This window comes from Glossina fuscipes, unplaced genomic scaffold (assembly GCF_014805625.2).
Source record: "Glossina fuscipes isolate IAEA_lab_2018 unplaced genomic scaffold, Yale_Gfus_2 188, whole genome shotgun sequence".
NCBI lineage: Eukaryota > Metazoa > Arthropoda > Insecta > Diptera > Glossinidae > Glossina > Glossina fuscipes.
Window position 1 is genome coordinate 113,300 of NW_023998531.1, and position 24,129 is coordinate 137,428.

Sequence of the window (24,129 nt, forward strand, 5' to 3'; positions counted from 1 at the left end):
CTTTATTGTTTAACAAAAAGTCACCAAAGCAATGGTGTCTTGCGTTAAAATCTCCTACAATAATGACATTATAATAGCTATCAAGCATATCGCGGAGGCATTGAATGGGAGTATCGGGTTTGAAATAGCAAGCAGTAATAACTATATTTGGTTTTGAGGAAGAAGTTTTAACAATTACAATGTTAGCAGCTGATTTGAAGGGAATTTTCCATAGACTTCTGCATTTATAAACGGAGTTGTAATTAGGGATTTTAAGCTTTGCAATACTATCATCAGGCAGAAAAATTTTACTCAAAATTGCAAACTCAGTTCGACTGGAATTGAGGTGGTCCAATAAGTAGGCATTGCGCCTGAAACTTTGTATATTGTATGGTAAGGAAGATGTCTTTGGGAAATACGAGAGCATGTTAAAACCGAATTAGATGTACGTTATTTTAAAAGGTCAAATTTTGATTCAAGGGTTGCAATTTCTGTTTGGATGGTTTTTAGCTTTTCTTCATAACGGGTAGTGGAAAGAATTTTAAAAATCTCTTCGAATAATATTTCCATTTTTGTCGACTTGTGGTTATTGGTGCAGGTATGCTTTTCAGAAGGATGGAGAGGTTTTTTTGGCTCCTGTATCTTAGTATTGTAAGTCGAGGGCATCTTGTGGATCGCCCTTTGCTTGGCTTTGGGAATACCATTTTTAATAACCAGATTAACATTTTTTTTAACTAAAATATTGTTTGAATCTAGAGTCGGAACTTTTATGTTGTTGGATATAGTACTATTCTTCATTGCCGGGAGCTATTTTGGATGATTAAGATTTTTTTGATGTTTTCCTCCTTCATTCTTTTCGGACTCTCTCTATAAATTACATTATGGTCCAACGACCACAACCTAAGCTTTTGATTAGTTTGCAAGAGTTAATGGGGCAGGCCTTACCGTATCTGCCTTCCCTGATTTTGCAAAATCTGAAAATGTGGCCAAAACTGCCGCAATTGAAACACAGTTTAACAGCAGGGATAAAGTAGTCCACTGAGACAATACAGTAATTGAATTTAACGTTTTTGTGGGTTAATTTTCCCTCAAGTCAATCTTCATGCTGTTTTTAGGGATGAATATTTCGTTGTTGAAAAGATCCCTTCTATGAAATCTCGTGACGGAAACGATCTCAACTTCAGAAATAGCAGAAATCAAAAAAACTTCCTCCTTAATTGAAGGAGGGGTATTTCTTACAAACCCGAATTTTTCAGAAAATTATTAAAATAAAAAATTTAATATTTAAAGTTTCTATTTTATACTTGTTGTTGCTGTCGTTTTCTTAATTTGTCTATTTTGTTTCGCATTTATTTTTAGGTTTTTCAATTATTATTATCTTATATTATCGCATTTTCTTATTCATAGAGGGAACAATTTGTGTAAGATAATCTGTACGAAGTTAGCTGACAGACTGACGGAGGAAATTAGGGAGTTAGTTACCACCCAAGAAGTGGTTAGGAAAATTTACGCAGTTATTTATAGTTTGAAAAGGGTTGATAGAAGACATGGCGGTCAAACTAGGATGACGGACTACGTTTGGTATGCGCGTAAATTGGGGCTGGCGTGGGCGGTAAAGACAACAAAAGGACATACAAGCGACTGGCAAAATCTACAACTTAACACGGACAGCGAGGACGACGAACCCTTTTTGGGATTCGAGTTAGGAAAAAACCAGGTGACAGGACCAATAGAAGTATGGAGGGAAGAATATTGTGACCCAAACCGGAGACAACTTAGTGGGGAATGACGTTCAGCAAAGGACAGGAAAGACAGACGAACCAAAAACTATGGTAGATTTAAGAAATATTCAAATAGTAAGTCCAGATATATTAAGCGACGGCATTTATATCAGCGGTCCATCAACATCGGACCATGCGCGACTAATCAAACAGCTAGAGGATGCTAACGCCGAGAAAGAATCCCTGAAACCTGCCCGTATAAAACAATGCTTGGCTTCGGCGTAAGAAGCCCGGCGACGGTTTTCAACCTTATTATATTATTATAACCTCCCCTCCTCTACGATCCAATGTTTTAGAAAAATTGATACTGGACAACATAAACCTGGCAAAACAAATTGGGCCCTCAAATTAAAGAGCCCTCATTAAGGATTGTTTTTCTGGCTTTGTGCATTGTACACCATCTTTCGGGAGCAATTCAAAATGGTCACTACCTCCCATAAAATTGCCAGTTTTAATAGAAAAATTGTTAGATCCTAGCCTGGATTTCAGATTTAATGTGAGTTTTTCATGAAGCGCATATCAATATCTAATATATTTTTTTATGCTTTTCTCAGATTAAAGTGATTTTGACGGAACATGCGAAACATTTCTTAGATTTAGCTAGCATGCTGCAGAGTGCAGATTTATTGGATGATTAGATGTGATGGAAAGCCTGGAATAAACGCGGTGATCCAGTGGCGCATATTGAGTTAGGAAAATGGGCCGAGTGATTGCACCGCTCAGTGTGAATTCTTTGGCAAAAATATCAATGGTTTATAAACTTTTTCATTTAATTCCTTTCATGCAATAATCTTTGTTTTAATATCTTCTTTAATACCATTTCAGGCATTATGCGATAATCTTCTTATGTGTGTAGTACGCGCTTGGGATTTGAAAAACCTGCTTTTATTTTGCCCTGCTACGAATACACGCATGTATGATCATCCAATTACTTCGGACCAAATTAATAAACTAAAGTCTTGGGGCTACCACGAAATACCAAGTATAGCAAAGACTCTAACATGTGGTGATACTGGCAATGAGGCTAGGCCGAAGTCGACACTATTATAATAGAAATACTAAACAAACTTCAAAAATAAATAATATAATTTTTTAGTTAGAATTCAATTTTCTATCGAGTTCTTACTTGAAAGTCTCATCTACATCCTAAAGAGCCAACTTTACCGCGAATTGATCAATTATTTCGAACCTTATAACGTAGTGACAACGATTACATATATTTTGCAGACGTCACAAGAACACTTTTTATATTTTTTTTTTATTATCATTATAACACAATATATACAAATTAACACATACAAGGTGAGCCACACGTCTTCAACGATACTTAATATAATCAGAAACTGCCCATTATTAAGGAACCAATAATTATTATTAAGTTATATGCACATTTGTAGCAGGGAAATTTCATAATTGAGGCTGTTCATAATAATGTATGTTTGTTCATTCACTATGTAGTCGAACTTTGACTGTCCTGAAGTAATTCCTAGAAATTCATTTTTTAAATAAACAGCAAGAACATTAAAAAAATGAATTGATGAGGTGTACGATCGTGAGTTGATTCTATAGACTTTGCTTAAAGCTAAAATAGATAGGATTGGGTAAACTATGGTGCTATTGAAAGAAATATTAAACGATCTTAGAAAAGTGGAACTTTCATTTCTTAAGATCATCTTATAGACAAAGCATGTATCTGTAAACAGCGAAATTGTTGATTTCTCTGCTATTATATCGATTTGTAGCCAAGAACCATTAGGTTCATTTTTCGAATGGGTTCCGTTGTTATGGCAGATTTAAATGTGAACCATTTACAGACAGTTGTCACGTTTTTTTTAGACTCATCTGCAGTATTTTCTTTTTTTAACTCGTCTGCAGAATTTTTTGTCCAGACTCATCTGCAAAACGTCAGCTACGTGGCGTAGATAAGCCAGCAATTCAAGCTTCAATTCACGCAGCTTCGCGCAATGGAGCATAAGTTGAACGCAACTCCGTTTTCTAAACAGAAATTTGGGGGTTTTTGCTCATTACTCAGAAATTATGCAAGGTGAAGATAGATAAGACAAAATATTTAGAACTACTTTGTACATTTTTCAAATAGCTACATATTATCTGTCTAAAAATTCTACATCAATTCAAAAATAAATATGATGGATGCCACAAATCGGTGAATTAATCTTTTCTTAATTATATCAGCGATGTGGATATTAAATAAAAGGCCTTGGAGAGTAAAGGGCGACAAGTTAAGTGTGTTCATTCTAAACTAATTATGGTGGATGTCGCGCCGTGACAACGTACCGATTCGTGTTCATGAAACGGTGTAGTGTACTCATAGAGTTTGGGCGTTTACATATATATTGTCGTAGTTATAACACCTTTTCTACTTTCATTGTAATTAGGTTAAGCCTTTTATTGTACATATTGCGTGATTTAACTGAATCTTCAATGTATGGATAAATACATAAATAGGACCAAGAGAAAGCGTTTTCCTTGCCTCAACCAGGTTTTGAATTTGTAAGAATATCATGTATAACAGCAAGCAGGTTGGCTTACGTTTCGCAATAACTTTGTATTAATTTCTTGCTACTTTCCTAATTCTCTAATGGGTGCGTTAGGTCCAATAAATTAAAACAAAAAAGAAAAGAATAAAAAACCACCATACTTGCTACCTCTATAACTGTAAACGCAATTTCTTGTTCCTTGCTTACATGCTCCAGCAACTAACAAGTGAAACAACAAGCTTGCGAACGAACTTTGCGTTTATTGTTATTCAGTGTTTTGAAGAGTGCGTGTAACGGAATTGGAAATTACAAATCGTAACTCGTTACATTTATCAATATATTTTCTGTTTCCGAGTTTGTGTTATTCGATCTTTTGGGATTCGAAATAGATTGCTTAATTACGCTAAATTATAATTGTGTTCGTGTAACCCTGGCAAGCCTCCTATCAGTGAAAATAATAAAAAGCAGAGAAAGAAAATTTCTTGCTTTTAATAGGTTTCGTATCTTAAAAATTTTGATGAATTGCATTTAACTCCCTATGAATTGCACGGTTGTTAACTCGTAATGGCGACAATTTAGCTGGTAACTTATATAAAGACGCGAGTGGTTCTCGGTTTAAGGTATGAGTATTCCCGATTGTCAAATAGAGAATCCCAAACATAATGCATCTTCTTCCTTTTTAACTTACTTAGATTACTTACTTAGATTATAATTGAGCAATTAAGTAGGACGAAAACTTAAAACCTTTGTTCTACATCAAATTATCGATAAATATCTGTTTACTTTCGAAATACAAACAAGTAACTAATGAATGCTTCGAGCCGTGTAATTAATTGCCAAAAGGGATTATGCGATTATTGTCGTGCGGCTGAGAACAAAGCTTTTTGGTATACTTTGTTATTCGAGGTGCACAACACACATGTGGTTTCGTAAAAAAATTTATGAAAATAACTTGAAATTTCGTTTTATTTTTTACAAACAATATTTAAACACTATACATTGGTTGGTCATGTGAATTTGTTAAAAGTAATTACGCATTAAACAGAGGTACGCCGAATAATTTCTCCCACGACTGGGCGACAGCATTTAGGAAGCTATCAGCCAAGTCTTTAGTTTCGAAACTGCACCTCCAAAGTTCGCATTTGTTGTGCGTCTCATCCAGAAAATTTATCAATGCTATATTTTCAGTTGGACGTTCGATCTCTACAAGATTCGACATCAATTGCATAACACACAATTCAATGTCAGTGTCGTGTTCATTGTCCGCACAAAGCCACAACAGCTTATGAGACGTTAAATACAAACGCGAATCGGTCGCAAATAGACCACTTAATTGAAAACTGCGTTTCGCATTATCACAGGTTACATCGCAGCCATTCAAAAGGCAAAACATTTTTAATTGTTCATCTCCAACAACACACACAAGACTTTTTACCAATTTCTCAGCAGGTTGATATATTAAATCGCATTGAGCAGGTAAGGAGTTGTCTAGAGGGGTGTTTTTTTGGTTTAAAAATTTGGCACAGCTTTTTACTTTACTTTTTACTTACTTGCAAAATGTAACAATAAACTGTTTGTTCGTGAAATATCGTGCAGTAGCAACAGAAAACTGCCCCAATCTCTTAACTGAAATGCTAAGCCGATTTTCCAAGGTAGCAACTGTACCCGTTGTAGACGATCCACTGTACAACTCATTATTGGTCTTAACCATTTTTTTACGTCATCATTTTCCGAGGCATAAGCCTCCATTAAATAAAATTTACATGTAGACATTACCACTAAACCGTTGCATGTATTAGAGGATTGCTGACTATATATACGTCCTTTTACTGTCCATTTAAAGTGTTCATCTTTTTCTTCGAATTTTGTTTGATAGAAATATAACTTTAAACGGTGATCGATGTCATTGAAATCTGTATAATTAAATTTATAAGGTTGGCAACTACCATTGCTGCTACCCTTAGCGGCAGCATTTTCGGCGTCATTCAGCTTTTTGGAACTGCTCATTAATATATTAGTAGATTGAAAAAAAGCTGGAATATCATATACTTTGATTAAAAAGAACAGCCAGCTAAAATTTACGAGCCAGCCTAAAATTTAGGAACTTACCACCACATTTTGAGGATAACCCAATGCTTTCGTCTTTTTCAATAGCAAAGCCATCTGCTTCTTTTGTTAAAGTCAAATTATCAGAAAGTTGTGGTTTCGCGTCTAATTGTAAGAGCTCTTTCGTTTTATTAGCTGATTTTTGAGCTTGCTGTTCATAGGCAGTACATATACTATCGGTGAACGACCCAGAAGAGCTGCTTTCAGTAAGATTAACTTGACTCACAAAAGTTGTTTCCGGTTTAGCAATTTTTTTGACAATTAAATTTAGTCTTTCTTCCTCGTCTCTTTCATTCAAGAAATTTCCGACTTGTCTTTCAAAGGTAGATCTTGTATTGCTGAAATTATCTATCGCTTCTACGTGTGGAGCTTGACATATATGACGCTCTTCGGAGATTTTACGATTTCCATCTCTATCTAGGACCTCTATACTGGATTGGCTTGGATTTGATATAATATCTATATCACTTTCGCCATTTGTTTTTAAATTTTCAATTCTATTGTTATTATTAAGGTTCGTTGAGCTGTCTATAAAACAGGTCTGATTGGAATTAAGCGAACTGTCTGAATTGTTAGAAGTAATTTGTGAAATAGACGAAGATGCATTGAGAGAATTGGCAGAACCTAGAATGGAATGGTAAAAAAGAAAAAGCTGGAATTAATACTTTAAAGGATTATTAGAGAGAAGAAAAAAAGAAAAACCGATCGTTAATAAAATTTTAATGTTTTCGATATCCTACACTCGTAAGAGGTATATGTAAAACTTACACGAATATATGCAAAAAGCCTACAATAGCTTGAGATTGTCCCACGTTTTAGGGCACCAATCGAGTTAAAGTCATTTTCGCTCTGTCTGTTTACCTATTTTTGTGGGTCAATACACGTTCGACGAAATTTAGTGCACTATGTTTACGCTCAGGAATGAATGCCATTGAAGGCGAGTAGGCAAAAGCGCATTGTTCTGCAACTTTTCACATCCATAAGCCCCAATTTCAAAAAAAGATTATATAAAAACACACACACACACACAAATATACTGTTGTTAATGTGGACTACACAGGCTTGTTTTATCGGTCCCACTCTGCATAAGAGTTCTCATGAAAACTATGGCAACAAGGTATAATTTTTAATATTTTAAATAGCTGAAATACTGTATTAGGTGATGTAGAATATTTAAGAGTTGGCCTTGCCTCTCTTCTTTTCTCTCTTTTGTCTCTTTTTGTAAGATCAGTGTTCCTTTTTTTCCATAACTAAAAAAATGCAATAAAAAATGTCTTTAATATTATAAAAATTAGTGAGATTAACTTTTTGTGATTTGCTTCATGCTCCTATTGACCATTTGTGTGTGCTTAGCTGTAAACGTGCTTTTTCCTTTACCTTGCAGTAGCCAGTTTTAGTATATATTTTAGTACAGTGGTAAACGCATGAAAAAAAATATGGAAGAGGGATTAGATTTAAAATAAGAACGAACTTGCTAGTGTATGCAAAGTATGAATATAAACTATTTTTCTTACCTATGCTGTTGTCATCGTCAGTGGGTTCTTCGTTCGCAACTAAATAACTCTCTTGCTCCACGATTGGTGGTGTGATGAAAGCGTTAGGTAATTCTTTCACGATATCTGCCGCGGGTGATACCCTTTCCGTGTATTTTGGTTTGTCTAACGATTTGGACAATTCATCGATTTCTGCTACAAAAGTGCTTTTGCAATCAGGACAACGTATTTCTAAGGAAAATTAAGTTAGTACTTTTCATAAAACAAAGAAAACGAAAGGAGCCGCATATTCTTCAGCATAAATCGTCGCTTTTTATATCTGCTATATGTATGCTTCGTTTTTTGACAAAATTTGGAAATTAAAGAATTGCGAATTTAAGTAATATGAGACTGCTGACAGCAATGCTACTAACGCAGCAATTTAAATCGCGGTATACGTAGAAGTGGCACAAGGTATATGCGCATGTGCAGATGAATATGATGAATAGTGGATGGCGCAAATAAATATCAAAATTTGGTGAGACCCCAGTTCATATTCACGCTAGCTGATATTTTCAGCTAATTAACGCTATTTACTATTACTCAATACTTTTCGGATAGAAGCATTTAGTCGGTTATGCAGAAGCTACTATAAAGGTCAGAATAGTTTTTGTACTCAAAGGAATCGATACAAACTTCTCTAAAATTAATTCGAGCTAAAATCAGTTTCAGCTTTTTATCAATAGTGTCGTAAAGTTCTACGAGCTTCACCAGATGTTAAGAAATATATAAAAAGATTTTTTAGCTTTCTGTTTCAAGCACCAATTTGTTTTCGGTAGGCGCAAAAATTAAAAAAAAGCACCGTTTTTTTGGATGGAAATTGCTTCGATGAAGTTACATTCTAAATACAACCTTAATGTTTCATCTACGGTTTCTCTTGCAGGCATGAAACCCATGAATAAATATTTTTCACCAATAGTACATCCAGAAATCGTTGTTAAATCGTGAGTGGAATCTGGTAAATATTTTTTTGTAGACGAAAGTCTTTAAAGAAAAACAACCGAAAATTGGCGTGCTATATGTCACGTGGCCTCGTCTTATTGAAATCACACGTTGTTTAAATCACCGGCCGGTAACGCCACCAGCCCATAAACTACACTAAAAAGTTTTATTATTCCATTCTAAACATTTTCAATAGTATTGTATATATATTCAAACTAACATTCGCCAATTTAAACTTGCAGACAATCCCAATGGTTGAAAACACCGATAAAGTCCAGTCTAAAGCAACACTTGACTCAACCATGTTTTCGTTAGTTCGGGCATTTTTACCTTATTGATAGAGTAACATAGCACACTCGAAATTGTTCACAATACAGCGAATAGTGGAAATCATTGGACGATAAATTGTCAAAAGTGCACGAGAAGTTAAAATATGAGAACGAAAAGTTTCGGTAATTTTCTAAGATGGCTGAGCCATAGAACTTTTCATTAAGGAACAGCACACTTTCTGGAATCCAACTTGCAATGATAAAATGGGTTTGATGTAATTCCCGTTAATAAAAGCCATCATAAGGGCCACGTCTTGTTTTTAAAGCAGTATTAAACAGACTTTGCTAGTTCCTTACATCCGTTAAGAATTTTTTACAATAATCTAGATGACGTTTCATAAATAAGCTCGGACAAAAGGTAGCATAGGACAGCATTCTCCGTTAAATAATGTGATATCTCATAGCCTTCGTTTCAAATTAATCGCTTGCGGGACTTCGATTATTAAAACCAAATATTAACGTAAATAATTGATTGCAATTTCTATTTGCCTAATAATTGTCCAATTACAAAGTAAAGATACTATTATGGTACTAATTACTTGTTATTTAAAAGAAAAATGTATTACCAAGCTTACCTTGAAATTTATTTGATTTTTTACCCTCCTGTGAGAATTGACAGTTACAATTTACACAGCGATAAACAGTTTGATTCATTTCATATAAATCTCGTTGCGACAGAATGAATCTTAGTTTTTTCTCCAATTCCTGGCACAAATCTTCTTCTACAGTGTAAACGCGCTCCTGTTTATCTTTTTTTACGGTATCAAAATTAATGCGTAAAGTATTTGATTTAAGACGATCGCACGACTCCAAAATCTTTAAACTCCACTTGGTTTTAGTTCTATAAAGTAGGAGATTGTTTTTTTTTTCAGAGAGCACAAAAAAATTAAAATATACCTTTCTGTCAAAGGATCTCTTTCACGTAAAAAATTGGAAGACTTTGTTAAAAATATAGCATCTTTATTGTCCGACGTGTACACAATATAAGTTTCTTCATCTTCTTCGGGCTCAGAACCTTTAAATATTTTTAGCTCAATTTATAGTAGCTTGAGATTTTCAATTTTAGTGCTTACTTTCAGATTCATTATTTTCCACGGAAGAATAAATGTTAATTATTGTTCCACTCTTATTGAATCTTATTGGTGAATTATTATCTCCACATTCGCTTTCGTTAGTTTCATGCCTTTCTATTGACTGATGAAGGGTTTCTGTTTTACTTTCATTAACTGCACTTTGTTCAATATTTTCATATAATGATGCTTCTTGATTGTCGATGGTCTGCATGATTTTTATAGGTGATATAGATGACGTTAAATTGTTATTTGAAATTGTTAATATTGGGGTGGAGTTGTGAATAGCAATAGCTTGATTGTCTTCTGTTATTGTGACATTTTGTAGAAGTTCGCTGAATAATTTCCGCGCTGTATGTCGTTCTACATTAATATTTGAAAAAGTATTAGAAGGTTCGATCCCCATTGCACTATTTATCATTTCAGCATTGTCTGCTTGTAACCATTCGTTCCCATATTTTTTTCTTAGCGTCTCGATGTGACGTTTGGTGTCTAAATATTCTTGATTTTGTTTCTCATCAATAATTAAAGGCTGACTTATATTCTTAGCTTCAACAAGTCTTTGTAAATCACTTGTTTCATCTACTAAATCATATGATGAATTGTCCTCAAATTCTACCGTTCTAGTTTTGTTGACCTTTTTCTTAAGAGGTATAACTTTGGTTTCTATCGTTGCGCTTAGATCTTCAGAAGCCGAACCGTTTTCGCTTAATTTAAATGATCGTAATGAACCTATACTCGACGCGGGAGTTTTTTCTGCATTCGAAGATAAACGGCTTGGCGTGTTTATGCCCGAAGAGGAAGATCGTACAATAAAACGATTGAATACTCCTAATTTTCGAATTTTTTGCGTTCCTGTTACAGATTTTTCATTTTTTGTTAAGGGCTCATAGTCCAGAATGAACTTAACGCTAGCGCAATTCTTATGAAGATACTGTGCCGTAGCCAAACGATGTTTGGGATGGTAGTGTAGAGGATTACCATACAAATTAAGAAATTTTAATGTTATCAAAGCACTTAGCGTCGATAAGTACGAATGATCTAATAAGCAGTTGTCTGATAAATCCAATTCCGTTAAAGCATCCAATCTAACAATACCCGTCAATTCTTCTACTAAGTTATTACTCATGTTTAGTGTTTGCAAGCGTTTGTAAGCGTCCATGTGAAATTGTGGAATTTGCGTAAGGCGATTGAAACTTAAATCTAAAGTTTTTAGATTAGGCAACCATTTGATAGCCTTAACACTAAATAATTGATTGTGCCGTAAATTTAAATGTTGCAAAAATTGGGCAAATTCTAACGAAGTATCCACTGTTTGCAGTTGATTATAACTAAAATCCGCGGATTTCAATTCATTCCATACAAAACCGTTAGAATTGTCACCACCACAATTTGTTATGATATCGTCAACAGTCTGCAGACTTTTGTTACAAATTAAATATTCTAGCTGGGCACGTAATGGTTGTATGCCCACAATTTGATGTATATGTATTTTTTGAACTTCTAAGCGTTTCAGAGCCCGAAATTTCTTAATATCAATATTGCCTGGAAAATATTCTTCACGTGGATAATGTACAATGCATAATTGTGGAGTTTTCTGCACGAAATCGTAAATCAATTGAAGATCACGAAAAACGGATGACTTTGAATTGATAGTCTTAAGTACTTGAAAGTTTTTAGCATCTCCACATTCCATAGAATCGACTATCAAAGTGAAAGAATCATTTAGAGCGCGTAATATGGAACCTAGACGAAGAAAGAAAAAAATTTTTTCGATTAGAGAACTTTTCAGTTTAGAGAACTTTTTCACCTGATAGGGTTAAAGCAAATTCGGAATTCAAGATTTTATCTCCATTACTTTTTAACAATTTGGCTAATTCCACTATTTGTTGTGGATCCATTTTCTATGCGCAGATTACGTTTTTAACTCAAAGAAAGAGATTGATAAACGAAATTACGGATCGCATCTATAAACATGCCTGTATATATGCACAAAATAGTATTTAAAGTCTGTTAATGTCATAATAATAAGTCAAAAAGTTTAATTAAATGATGACGCGTTGTTGTTTTTTATTTATAAAACATTATATTATGTGTTTGTAGATAAATACATACGAAAGGCCTGCTCATATGACGTGTCCAACACTAACTTTTATAAATTTTCGCAACCTTTTGTTGAATTAATATAAAATATTGATGCACTTTTATTTCGATTCATTTGTTGTTTTTCTTTACTCGTATATTTTTCTTAACATTTTTATTTTTATTTTAAAAGTTCAACCATTCATTAGACAAATCTGATTCTTTTTTTGGGAAATATTCGCAATGGTGTTTGTCTTTATTAATAATAACAAATAGTAGGAATTTTCTTTAATATGTTCGTCTTTTAGTGCTTTGTTTTTTTTAAAGAAAAATCTTACAATGCAATCAGCTGCCAAAAGTTTCATAATGTGCGCAGTGTTGCATCGCAATTATTCATTTAATAAGAAACGATGTTGTAGAGCTTTAAAAATTAGTGTTATTATATAGGGCTTGATATATAAAATGATATTTTTCATAATTAATCTGATACTACTTACGGCCATTTCTTGCTTTATATGCTATTATTTAATTTTTTATTTTTCTCTATTCTCTTTGTAGCTGATGAACCAATTCGTACCTTTTATTTCCTACTTCAAACCCCTCTAGATAAATATATATTGCTACTTATCTTATACGCAAGAGCTTGCTTGTAATATACACCTATTAGCCCAAGGAAGGGCTAATATATTGGAAGTTATCTTACTTCTAAAATTTATTCCTCAAATTATAATAAAAATTTTTTAAATTTCAGATGAGCAGAAGTTATAGGACAGACAAATAAACGGTTACAAATTGATTAGTAATTACTTAAGGTTAAGTACGACATAGGTAAATCGCGCGTATTAACCAATGTTGCTTTAATGGACTTTAAAGAGTCCAAAAATGAGAATAAGTGATAGACGTCATTTAGGTTCTTGCAAATAACTCTGAGCGGATTAAAGAGCTCATAATTATATTTACATTGACTAAGCTTAACCACGATAAAGTGCCTCGAGAAGCGATTAGGGACATTAAAGCTTATTTCACCAAGTAATCAAGGCGAGTCAATAGCACCATTTATTACTTCGATTAAAAAGGAAACCCCAAGAACGTTTTTCAAGTGATGGTAAGGATAGTAGAAGCAACCTATTTTTATAAGAAGAGAGGCAATCGTGTCTCAACCCAACTTCCTAAGGGCAAACAGCAAGAATTGCTTTTGAACAGATTCAATTGAATCTACATAGCACCTATATGAAGGAGACCACACAACAGAGGCATACTCGACCAAACCAAACACATGTACAGCCTTTTCGTAATGCTCTTTGGACCACCCATTAATAAAACCAAGCGCGGACCTAGCTTTGCTTATCGAGAGGACTATATGCAAGTTAAGACGTAGCCTGTGGTTAAATAGAACGCCTAAATTTGTGATCGAATCGACGTCCTCCAACTTATGCAAATCTATGGAACACTGAGTAATGAACGACTTTCTTCTTGAGAAAGAAGAAGCCAGAGGCTTGGGGTTTAAAAATAAGTGAGTTATGGTTAACCATATCAAACGCTTTGCTTAAATCAGTATATGTAACATCTGTGCGAGAGGCACTAGAAAAAGCCTTGAAAACATGACAAGTAAACTCTAACAAGTTGGTGACTGTAGATCGCCCTTTCCGAAAGCCGTGCTGGTGTGGAGAAATATACGAATTAATGGCAAAGGCCAAATGCTGAGTCACAATTCGCTCGAACAATTTAGGCAAGACACTCAACTTGGCTATGCTTTGTAGTACTCAACAAATTGTCTACTTCCATTTTTGTGGATAGGAATAAGGAAACTACTCTTCCAACACGAAGGGAAAACACCTAAATTCAAGGGCTTGTTAAAAATTTTTGAGATCACACCATATAACTCGACAGCGCAAGATTTAAGTACATATGATGGAATTCCATTAGCTCCAGGCACACAACTACATTTTAGAGAGCTCAAGCCTTTAAAAACGTCATCTTCTGAAATTACTAAGTTAGGAATTGAGACAGAGTTAGTTATAGGAAGTGGGTAGTTTGCAGATAAATCGGAATTAGCAGTCGAAAAGTTTCGACGGAAGTACTCAGCGAACAGATTTGAGATTTCAAAATCATCCGAGCAATCAGAGCCATTAAAAGAAACATGAGAGGGATATGTGGAAATTTTTTTTTAGAGTTAACAAATTTAAAAAAGTACTTAGGATTAGCAAACAGAGAGGATTTAATGAACTGAAGGTACCTGCAATGGTGGTTGAGGATGTTAAATCTCTGCCGAGTAAGCGAAATAGTCGAGCGCAGAGCTACTTTTCGATTATTTTTTGAATAGCGTGTTTTTTCTATTCTTGTAATATTTAATTGTCTTATTAAGCCACGGGAGACACCTGCTTTGAGGTCGACACTTGCAATAGCTAGATTTAATGTATTGTAAAACGATGACAATAAGCTTTCAATACTACCAGTTGAGAAATCACGCCTCAAATGTGAAAGACAATGTTTTAGCAATACAAAATTGATTTTATGAAAATCATAATATTTATTTAAAAAAGTTTGATTTATTTTCCTCTTTATTATTTTTAGACGATGGCGCTTGATTAAAATGAGTGGCGGCTCTGGGCGGAGATAGCCTTACCACTTCAGCGTACCTTAAAACAGAAGGAATTCCCGGCTTGTTGGTAACTATTTTGTTACCGACCGACTCAACAATACCGGAAACATTAATGTTCATTTTAGAGTTAGGGGGAGCGGTTACTTGTACCAACGAATCAGATTTAGAGGAACTCAGAGGTGAAGTCCCACACGCTACGCTACGAGTTGTTATTTTTCTGGCTTGGCTAGAAGATGAGTGCTCAATAAAACGACACTCATCAAACCTAGACTTAATTAGCTCAAACTTCTCCCACAAGGAGCCGAGATTTCTACTCAATTCTAAGAAACCTTTCCTCGTCTCCATCTTAAGCCTTTAGAAGGGTCAGCGACTGCGTCGGCAGCATGGGCGAGCATACCGGCACACTTTGCATGACCAAAGCGCTCGCACAGCCAACAAGAAACGAATCCATCCGATTCCGGGGCTGTTTTTGCGCGACGTGGTGTATATAAGCACTCATGTCAAGTCAACAAAAAGAAAGAAGTGAATTATTAGGACATAAAAGAACAAATTCAAAAGAATCCACAGCAATAAATTAATGTACACATTTAAGAAATTTAAAAGAACTTCTCTGTTACGTTGTCACTGTAACAAGAGAGTAAAAGAACAAGAGAATGTAAAACCAAACTGGAAGCACGAAAAAAAGGAGAATAAATATCAGAAAAATTATCTCTTAAATTACACGTAAAATTTACACTACTGAAGCAACGGTAAACAATCCAAGAGAAAAGCCATTAACACCAAAGGAAGAAAAAAAACAAAAAAAACTCGAAAAAGATTTACTATTGCGAAATCACAAAATTTAATGTAATTAATGTAATTCTTACACTTTTACACTTTTAATACTTTTATATTTTTACAAATACTTAGCTTTAAACGCGTATAAAACGATAAGAAAAATTTAAGCAATACAACCATCAAAAGCATACGATCTCGCGCGTCAGTTGCCTTTAAATCGCATAATATTATATTAAAATTTTACTTTGTATTCTCCATTATTTTATAAGAAATGAAAAACAAGCAATAAGGGCATTTACTTCCAGCTTTAAATACATTTGTCCCAACAAAACATTCAAGTGAAATCAATGGTGCTTCTTCCTTTAAAGTTATTTTTGTTCATTCTTTATTTCTATTGTATTTTTGTTACTGTCTGTAGTTTTACTTCTCAAATCATATGTTTCTGGTTATATTTACTTCGACTTCTTAATTGTCTCTTATAAAATAATATGACAGCACAGCTTCTCATTGTCTTTACCACTTGCCTTTTTTTAGCCTGAAAACTGAATAAGGGATCATTGGGAGCTGACAGGATGAGCACGTTATTCCTATTCTCGGGTTGGAAATTGGTAAATCATATGGTTTTGCATGTATATATACAAATGAAAGGAAAAATCGCAAGAAGAAGTTACGATCGTCTCTTTGAAATTTTAAAGATATTTATCTAGTTTATGCTTATCTTAACACTAACATACATTTTTTCTATTATGCGATTTGCAATTTTGGTTTATATCATGCTTGATTTTGTCAGAAATAAAAACAAGCAATAAAGACTATTTCAAAGTCAAAATATATCCACTAGACTGTTTTATTAGAGAGTGATAAATGGCAATTTCCAAATTATGGGACAAATAATACACACGGTGACGTCGCAAAATTTAAGCAGAAGATTAGGAAAATTAACAAAATTTATATTATCTATAAATTTGCCATTTACGTTTACATTAATTTATTTATTTTTGATTTTAAAAGCATACGTTTTTTTTTACATTTTCAAGTAAAACAACATAGTAGAACGGCTACCCATTGTGTTTACCACTTGAGAGCTTTTTAACTCTGAAACAAAAATGATGTCTCGTTTTGTGTTATGCCCTCAATTTGTACATATTTAATATTTTTCACTTACCTTATAACCTTTGATTTATGTCAAAGAAATTCATTCACTCATCATACTTTTGAACTGAATAAATTCTTATTGATGGAGCAATAAATTCGATTTGCATAAATCGTTTACATTGATTGACAGACACAGTTTTTCTATTAAACAGGGCTACTTTAGTTGCATGAATTGTATGAATGTCATGAAATAACTACGAACCTATGTTGTTTTTATTGATGTCAAAATTAGTAGCAATGAATTCTGATAGTTAAAATAAGTATAGGAGTTAAAAAAAACATACTGCAACAAATAATACTTGTAGTCAGTTTGATCGGCGCAATCTGAATAATATAACGAAGACTAAATTGAATGTTTTTTCCGATAGGCTGTATAGAATTGATTGATTAACTTTGCAAAAGGTGTATCTTAGGGGTCTCGGCTGATATTTAAAACCCAAATGTGGCTCACCTAATGTAAATGATTTCGTTTTAAGGTAACTCTGCGCAAAATATTTTCTTAAGAAAATGAAGGAGTGCTTACGAAAATGTGAGGAAAATCGCTTTAAAAGGATTATCTTTAAATTTCGATGTAATAGATGCATAATGTCCAAGGACTTACCGGGGTTGTATAGCACCTTTTTTACTAATTTTCTATTTTCTGATCATATAACATGGAAAGTTTCTTACTTTCAATTAAATTAAAACACTTTTTATGTCAGTTGTCGCTTCGATATTGTACTTAACAGTAAAGTAAAACAAAATTATAGATATTTGTATTTTGTTGTTGTTATGGATAGATTTTCAAACAACTTTGTTAAATCAATGGAAAAAATTTTAAGTAGATACGAATATGACAAATAGAATATTTTCCAAGTAGACTTTTACTTTTATTATATAAATTTTTGAAAGCAATTAAAAAACCAGAGAAAAAATCAACCAAAAACCTGCAAAGGAAAACTAATTTCCAAGAGAACAAGAAAAAAGATTCAGCAAAAAAAAGTAATTGTGTTTGAAAGAAAAAATCTTATAAAAATGGCACAATCCTCCGTTAAATCCAAAGAGTATAAAGAGATAACGGGTTTACATCGTATAACCCAGAAACGTATAAAGGAATTGTGTAAAAAAGATCGACTCTACCAAACACCTAAATTAAACGATGTCCTCTATTTGCATTATCAAGGTGATCCTTAAACAAGACAATATTATCAATCACTTTTTACACCATTTTTTAGGTTTTCAGGGCATCGAGTGTCTAGAGGAGTATACCGAACTAAAATGTCTTTGGCTGGAATGCAACGCGATTTCTGAAATTCAAGGGCTTGAAAATCAGTCAAAATTGAAATGTTTATTTTTACAGAGCAATCTCATCCAACGAATCGAAAATTTGGATTTTTGTAAAGAATTAGACACACTGAATCTATCACAAAATCATATACGTAAAATCGAAAACTGTAGTTCGAATATTTTGCCTATATTGAATACCTTAAATCTGTCATCGAACTATATTAGGGATTCAGAAGGTTTAAGAGAATTGGAACACTGTCAAACCTTGTCTGTATTGGACTTGTCGAATAATCGTATTGACGATATATTAGTGGTGAAGGTGAAGAGAGGGTGTCAATGAAGAGAAAATTTATTATTCTACAATTTTTTGTTTTTAGGTTTTTTCTAAAATGCCCGAGCTTAAGGTATTGGTACTGCAAGGAAATCCAGTAATATCAAAAATACCCCAATATCGTAAAACGTTAATATTGGAATGTGTAAGTGTTGTAGTTGCTTACTAGCACAGCTTTTATAAGTATTTTAATTTCAGGCAAAATTAACTTATCTCGATAGCCGCCCGGTTTTTCCTAAGGATAGAGCATGTGCTGAAGCTTGGTAAATACAGAATTTAAATCATATATAAAATTGCAGAGACTGTTTACTGTTCATTTTTTAAGCAGTTTTTGTAGTGGGGCTTATAAACACAATTCTACTCTTTCTAGTAATCCATTCAAGCAAGCAATGCAATTTTATTCAATGTTTGACGGAGTTTACGATGTTTTAGGCCTTGTAAAATTGTTGCGGCGCAAAAGCAGCGATAGTTTTTGCAAAACAAGGCTGCATATAATGTTTCCTCATACGCTGGACGTTAAGTAAAAGTCCTTAAGGAAAGAGTTTCGGTCCTTAATATTGCGTTGTTAGCATTACTCTCTCACATGTTATCAAACGAAATTTGCTAAATTCTGCTCCATTTTCTCTTTTTTTTGTTTTGATTGTCTATACCTGTCGCAGGCAAAATGTCGTAGGTTAAATATGTCACGTTTTCATTTGCAATTCCGTCAAAGACATTATATTATGACCTGCGTGAGATTCAACCGTCTTTTCAATTAAAAAAATTTGAAAAATTCAAAATATATGCTTTCGAACCATTTCTACAAATCAACTTTGATTAGCCTCCATCCGTCGCGAATGGTCTCAGTCGGACCATAGATAGTTCTTGGAGTTTTGTCTATATCCGAGTGCACCTTTTTTGCCTAATGCGTTTAATTTTTGTTTGAAGGAAACGAGGTGGATACGAAGAAGAACGTAAGGAAAATATGCGTTGGAATCGCAAGGAACGTAAGAAGATTACAGACAGCGTGAACGGTAACGGGGTTTCTCTCTCAAATTTATTATTCCTAAATTATCATTGTTTTTTGAAATTAAATTTCATTGTTAGCCACCATACGTATGCGCAATAAATTTCGTAAAGCTGACGACCAACTGGAGTTAATACCGTCTTCCGATTCCGAAGATGATGCTACAAATGAAGCCAAACGGCGACAACGAGCGAAATTAGATTTCGGGGTTAGCATGGAATTAGGCTTGTGGGACGAAGTGGCTGAAACATTCCATTCCGGAAGTTCATCTTCTTCTGATATGAATGCGAGTTCATCAACATCGGTGATAAGCACAACGGATTCGAATGGAGGGCAAGAATCTTCGTATGACAGAACCAATAAATCATTGGAGATATTTAAAAATATGAACTCCGAAAAGAAGATTTTAAATGATGCGGGTGAAACGGACGCCAAAATATTGCATGTGGACGAAAGTGGCCATATAGGCGAAGCATTGAAATACGTATCAGAAGAAAATTGCGTCATTGAAAATAGGGAATCTGAGAAGGTAGCCGAACTGACAGATAATTTGAAAGCTAAAATTTCTGACTCTAGTTCGGACACTGATGACGAATATAAATCTCAGTTCAGTGAAACCGTGGATGCTATAAATCGTGTCACTACCGCTATGAATAATTTATCTCGGATTGACAAAATGGGCGGCAATTTTAAAAAGTGGGTCCGTTTACAAATAGACACTGGTGAGCGCAATAAAGAGGAAGAAGGTGAAAATGACGAGAATTGCGAACCATTAAAAGCTATGGATGATCTGATGAACACATTATCGGAACCAATTTCTCATGTAATTACAGAAGACAATTCATCAATACTCACGGCTAAAACCAAAGCAGAAGTGGAGTACGAAAGAGAATGCGCAGCAATTAACAAGGTGGTGGAAAAAAATTTTGAAGAGCTGTCTACCGACATGGACCTATATATGATTGAAATGCATAAAGATCGCAATGAAAGAGAATTAACCAAGCATGCTATATTTAACCGAGTTTGTACAAACGATGAAAAGGAAAGTAGCAGCAATGACAGTAGCATCCAAGAAATGGAAGAAGAGATGGAAGATGTTAGAATTCAACGTATGGTAGAAGAGTGGGATAAGGAGACGCGAGTAATCGTGAGCAAAAGTGTTCCCAGAAAATCGAAACCTAAAACTATTCCCGAAATTTGGTTGAATGATAAACCAGTTACAGATAATTTAATAAAAGAGGAAGAGACAAGTATGAAAACACGATTTTCGTCGCAAGAAGAAACTATGCCAATTATCGAACGTAAAACTGGGCTGAACCAAGATCAAGGAAGAATTATTTTTGAATATGACGGTATCTACGAAAGTCTTAAGGCTTTGAAAGAAGAGCGTGAATCTTCAATAGACGCTGTCGAAGAATTAGCAGCTGTAAAAGAATTGAGAAACAGCAAAGAACGACTACAAATATCAGAAATTGTTGATTGCAACCAATTGAACGTAAGCAAAGATGGAGAAGGCGAAGCGCAAAAAGGGGGACAAAAACTATTACAACTTGTCAAAGAAAAGAAATCGGTAGGAACTATTTCAAATAATTGCAATGCAGAGTTAACTGTACCAAGAGACATGCCTAAGAAATCTAAATCGTCTCTTCCGGCTAATTTTGAATACGAAACCTTTGAAGCTTCTTATCTGTTATCAAAATCGAAAGAACCATTAAAAGCGTTCGAAGAGGAGACTAGAGGCTTGAAAAGGATTTTGCAGCAACTGGAAGATGAGAATGAAACACGATTTGAAAGTAACTTCGAACTTATTTCAATTACTGAAGGGAAAATCACTGAGCAGGAAGAGGAGAATGCTGAGACGAATAGCATGAATCAAGAAAGATCAGAAATCGACATCGAATTTATTTCAAATAGTAAAGACAGAGTCTCGGAAAAAGAAGAAAGCAAGAAAAAAGTAGACCGAGTCGATCGAGAGATGTCTATTAATAGACAACAGAATTCCGCATTGTGTTTGAAAGTTTTACACGATATTATTCACTCTTTAGACTTGAAACGTGCTAAACCTAAGAGCTATGAATTCGGAGTTATAGAATCTGACGATGAGTATAGCTACAGTGGGCCTAAGAAGGTAGAAGTAGAAATACCTTCTGGCAAAACTATAAGAGGTGTTACAAGCTCCTTCAATGTCTTCTTTCACGAGTTTACTACGCGAAAACCTGAAGAAATAAGACAAGAGTATATGAGCCGTAAAAGAAGGGGACTAGTGACTTCGACAGACGAACAGAAAACTACCAGTTTACGGGAGCTATTGCAGGTACCCAATATCAAAAACTTTAATAAAGAGACTCAAGAATCATTGGATGCTCAATTGAAAGCCTATGAAGAGAAAAAGAATGCACGAGTGAAGCGGATGGTGCAACGCGTGTACGCTCAAAAAGAAAAATATAATGATAGTCTGGAAGTTGTAGGAGGTAAATTGATGGTGCTTAAAAAGGATACAGGGACACTCGAAAACTTACCGAAGCCCTTAGGTGAAGTGGTTGAGAGCGATTCTGATGAAGAAAACGAGCTAGATTATGAAAGAGCACAATTGGATGATAGTAATAAAAGAAAAACTTTGCAAATATACAAAGACTGTAATTCTGGGATAAAATCTCAAAGCTCGATTTGCAGTAATAGTCTACTCTGGTATAAACCAAGACAAAGGAAATCTGCTGAGCATTTAGTAACGCAAGCAAGCAAATTCAATTTTGTAAAGAAAGGAGATGGTGATGGGAATAAAGGGAATGATGATGACGATGATAAGAGTGAAGAATACCAATCTCTGGACAGCAAGCCCAAGGGGGTTTTTTTCGGACACATTGATGAAGAATTCTTTAATAAATTAGATTTCGAAAACATAGAATTTAATGAACAAGATGAGCAACGTGTCGTGCAGTGTGCTCGGAGTTACGATGAGCTAAGAAAATTCGTAAAGTTAAACAAGGATGAGCGCCATCTAAGCGAAGAAGAAAACGATTTATTAGAAAAAATGATTGCACGTCAGGCTGAAAAACCTGGCTGTAGCGATGCAGTCTTGCCATCAGATGAGAATCTCACTCAAAAGGAAGATTTGTTATTGAAGAAAATGCTAGAAAGGACCAAAGAATTACTAGAGAAAGAAGACTATGACAAAAACGCAAGGGGAGATTGCAAAGAACATTTTGATGTACGCATACAGAGAGTTTCGCATTTTAGTAGTCAAGAATCTATTAAATTGTATGAGTATAAATTTGAAAATTCTCTGCAAGAAAGAACATCGACGATATTTGAGAAAAATTTCCGGAATAGGGAAGATATTGCAGAACCTGAATTTTCTGGCACCGATTTTTATACATTTGTCTATCAAGGCAAAGAAGACGGCGACGAAGAACAAAATCTTCTATCAGATAAAAAAGGAGAAAAATCTGCAACTCAATTGTCTGCCCTTAGTGAGGAACTGGCATTAGAAAAGTCTAGTGAAGAGGAGAAAAACGAATTAGAAAACAATTTTGATAAGGAAGCCAAATATGTCATAAAAAAATGCGATCGACGTATTGAAGACAAGGACACAGATAGCAAAGTACAGGACTATAGTGGCGGCTTTCATCAACTTATTGATGATCTGGAAGAATTTGAAAACATTGAAATTAAAAGCGATGATAAACTGAATGAAATGAAATTCAAAAAACTTGAAATCGATATTCAAAACCAAAAAAATAGAATACAAAATTTGCAAAAAAAGTTTGGAGTAAACAAAATAACTCACTGTCAAGTCGAGCAAATTGAAGAAAAGAGAAACTGTCTATATAATCAGGTTAAACAGGAAAAAACAACATGTCTTTATAACGGAAACTCTGAACATCAAAATATACGTTCAGACGAGGATGTAGAAAAGGCAATTGAAGAAGTAACAAACTGTCAATTCGCGGCAGAGGATCCAAAAGAAAAAGTCGTATATGAAAAACACAATACTGCAGAGATTATTAAAGAAGCTCAACGAAAGGCAAAATTTTCTTTAAATATAGATGGGGCAGAAAATGTCCATGAAGCATGGCTTTCACCAATGATTGCGGATGTATGTGGAAGCAATTTCAAAGGAGTTATTAAAGATTCGATATGTGTTTCTCAACATTGCGCTACAAAAAACAATTGCTCATTAACCATACCATTAGGAGAATCCCTTGCAGTTGGCGAAATTCCCCAGGTTGTTCGGGATAAAATGCATGTATTTCCTGCATACGATTGTTTTCAAACAAAAGTAGCAGCGGATGAAAATGAAGTTTTATTCGGGGAAAATACTGAAGGCTCAAATGTCGCAATAATTTATTATCCGACAGGTAAGGATATTTTTAGGCATAACGAAATTAATATCTATAAGCGTAACATTTTCAGGTACTCAAGAATTGTCTACCGCATCAGAGACTATTAATCGCGATGATGCGGCTCATGTCCAAGAAGACAAAGCAGATAGAAAAGTGGAGCTCAAAGAAATCGATGAAGTGGAAGAAAAGGAACCCAATGGGCTTGAAAAAACGCTTTGCAATACTCCTCTTCCAAGAAACATATTGGAATGCACTCTTGAAATGTTAAATGACGACAATGGGGAAGTTATTGATAGCGTTACTGTTAGCGCTGAGATTAATCAACTTTAA

At 34.4% G+C, this 24,129-nt stretch overlaps 2 protein-coding genes and 1 pseudogene across 4 annotated transcripts; 2 read left to right on the top strand and 1 right to left on the bottom strand.

Moving 5' to 3' along the window:
- Window positions 1–1,808: 1,808 nt before the first annotated feature.
- LOC119641886 lies at window positions 1,809–2,827 on the top strand (annotated as a pseudogene).
- Window positions 2,828–5,206: 2,379 nt separating this feature from the next.
- On the bottom strand, window positions 5,207–12,604 carry LOC119641885 (dynein assembly factor 1, axonemal homolog). Of its 3 annotated transcripts, XM_038040775.1 has the most exons (10): window positions 12,353–12,604; window positions 12,048–12,216; window positions 10,241–11,983; window positions 10,065–10,182; window positions 9,743–10,008; window positions 7,879–8,088; window positions 7,670–7,741; window positions 6,368–6,988; window positions 5,809–6,291; window positions 5,207–5,746 (listed from the first exon to the last, which is right to left on the bottom strand). In XM_038040775.1, exons 2-10 carry the CDS (start codon window positions 12,136–12,138, stop codon window positions 5,289–5,291), a joined length of 4,062 nt encoding a protein of 1,353 aa, XP_037896703.1. In that variant the 5' UTR covers window positions 12,139–12,216; window positions 12,353–12,604; the 3' UTR covers window positions 5,207–5,288. The 3 variants fall into 3 exon arrangements, with proteins under 3 accessions (XP_037896703.1, XP_037896705.1, XP_037896704.1); XM_038040777.1 differs by lacking the exon at window positions 7,670–7,741 and having other exon boundaries at window positions 6,368–6,928; XM_038040776.1 differs by lacking the exon at window positions 7,670–7,741.
- Window positions 12,605–17,867: 5,263 nt separating this feature from the next.
- LOC119641887 (dynein assembly factor 1, axonemal homolog) lies at window positions 17,868–24,129 on the top strand. The gene is made up of 7 exons (XM_038040778.1): window positions 17,868–18,015; window positions 18,068–18,438; window positions 18,497–18,595; window positions 18,649–18,713; window positions 19,378–19,463; window positions 19,537–23,814; window positions 23,870–24,129. Exons 1-7 carry the CDS (start codon window positions 17,868–17,870, stop codon window positions 24,127–24,129), a joined length of 5,307 nt encoding a protein of 1,768 aa, XP_037896706.1.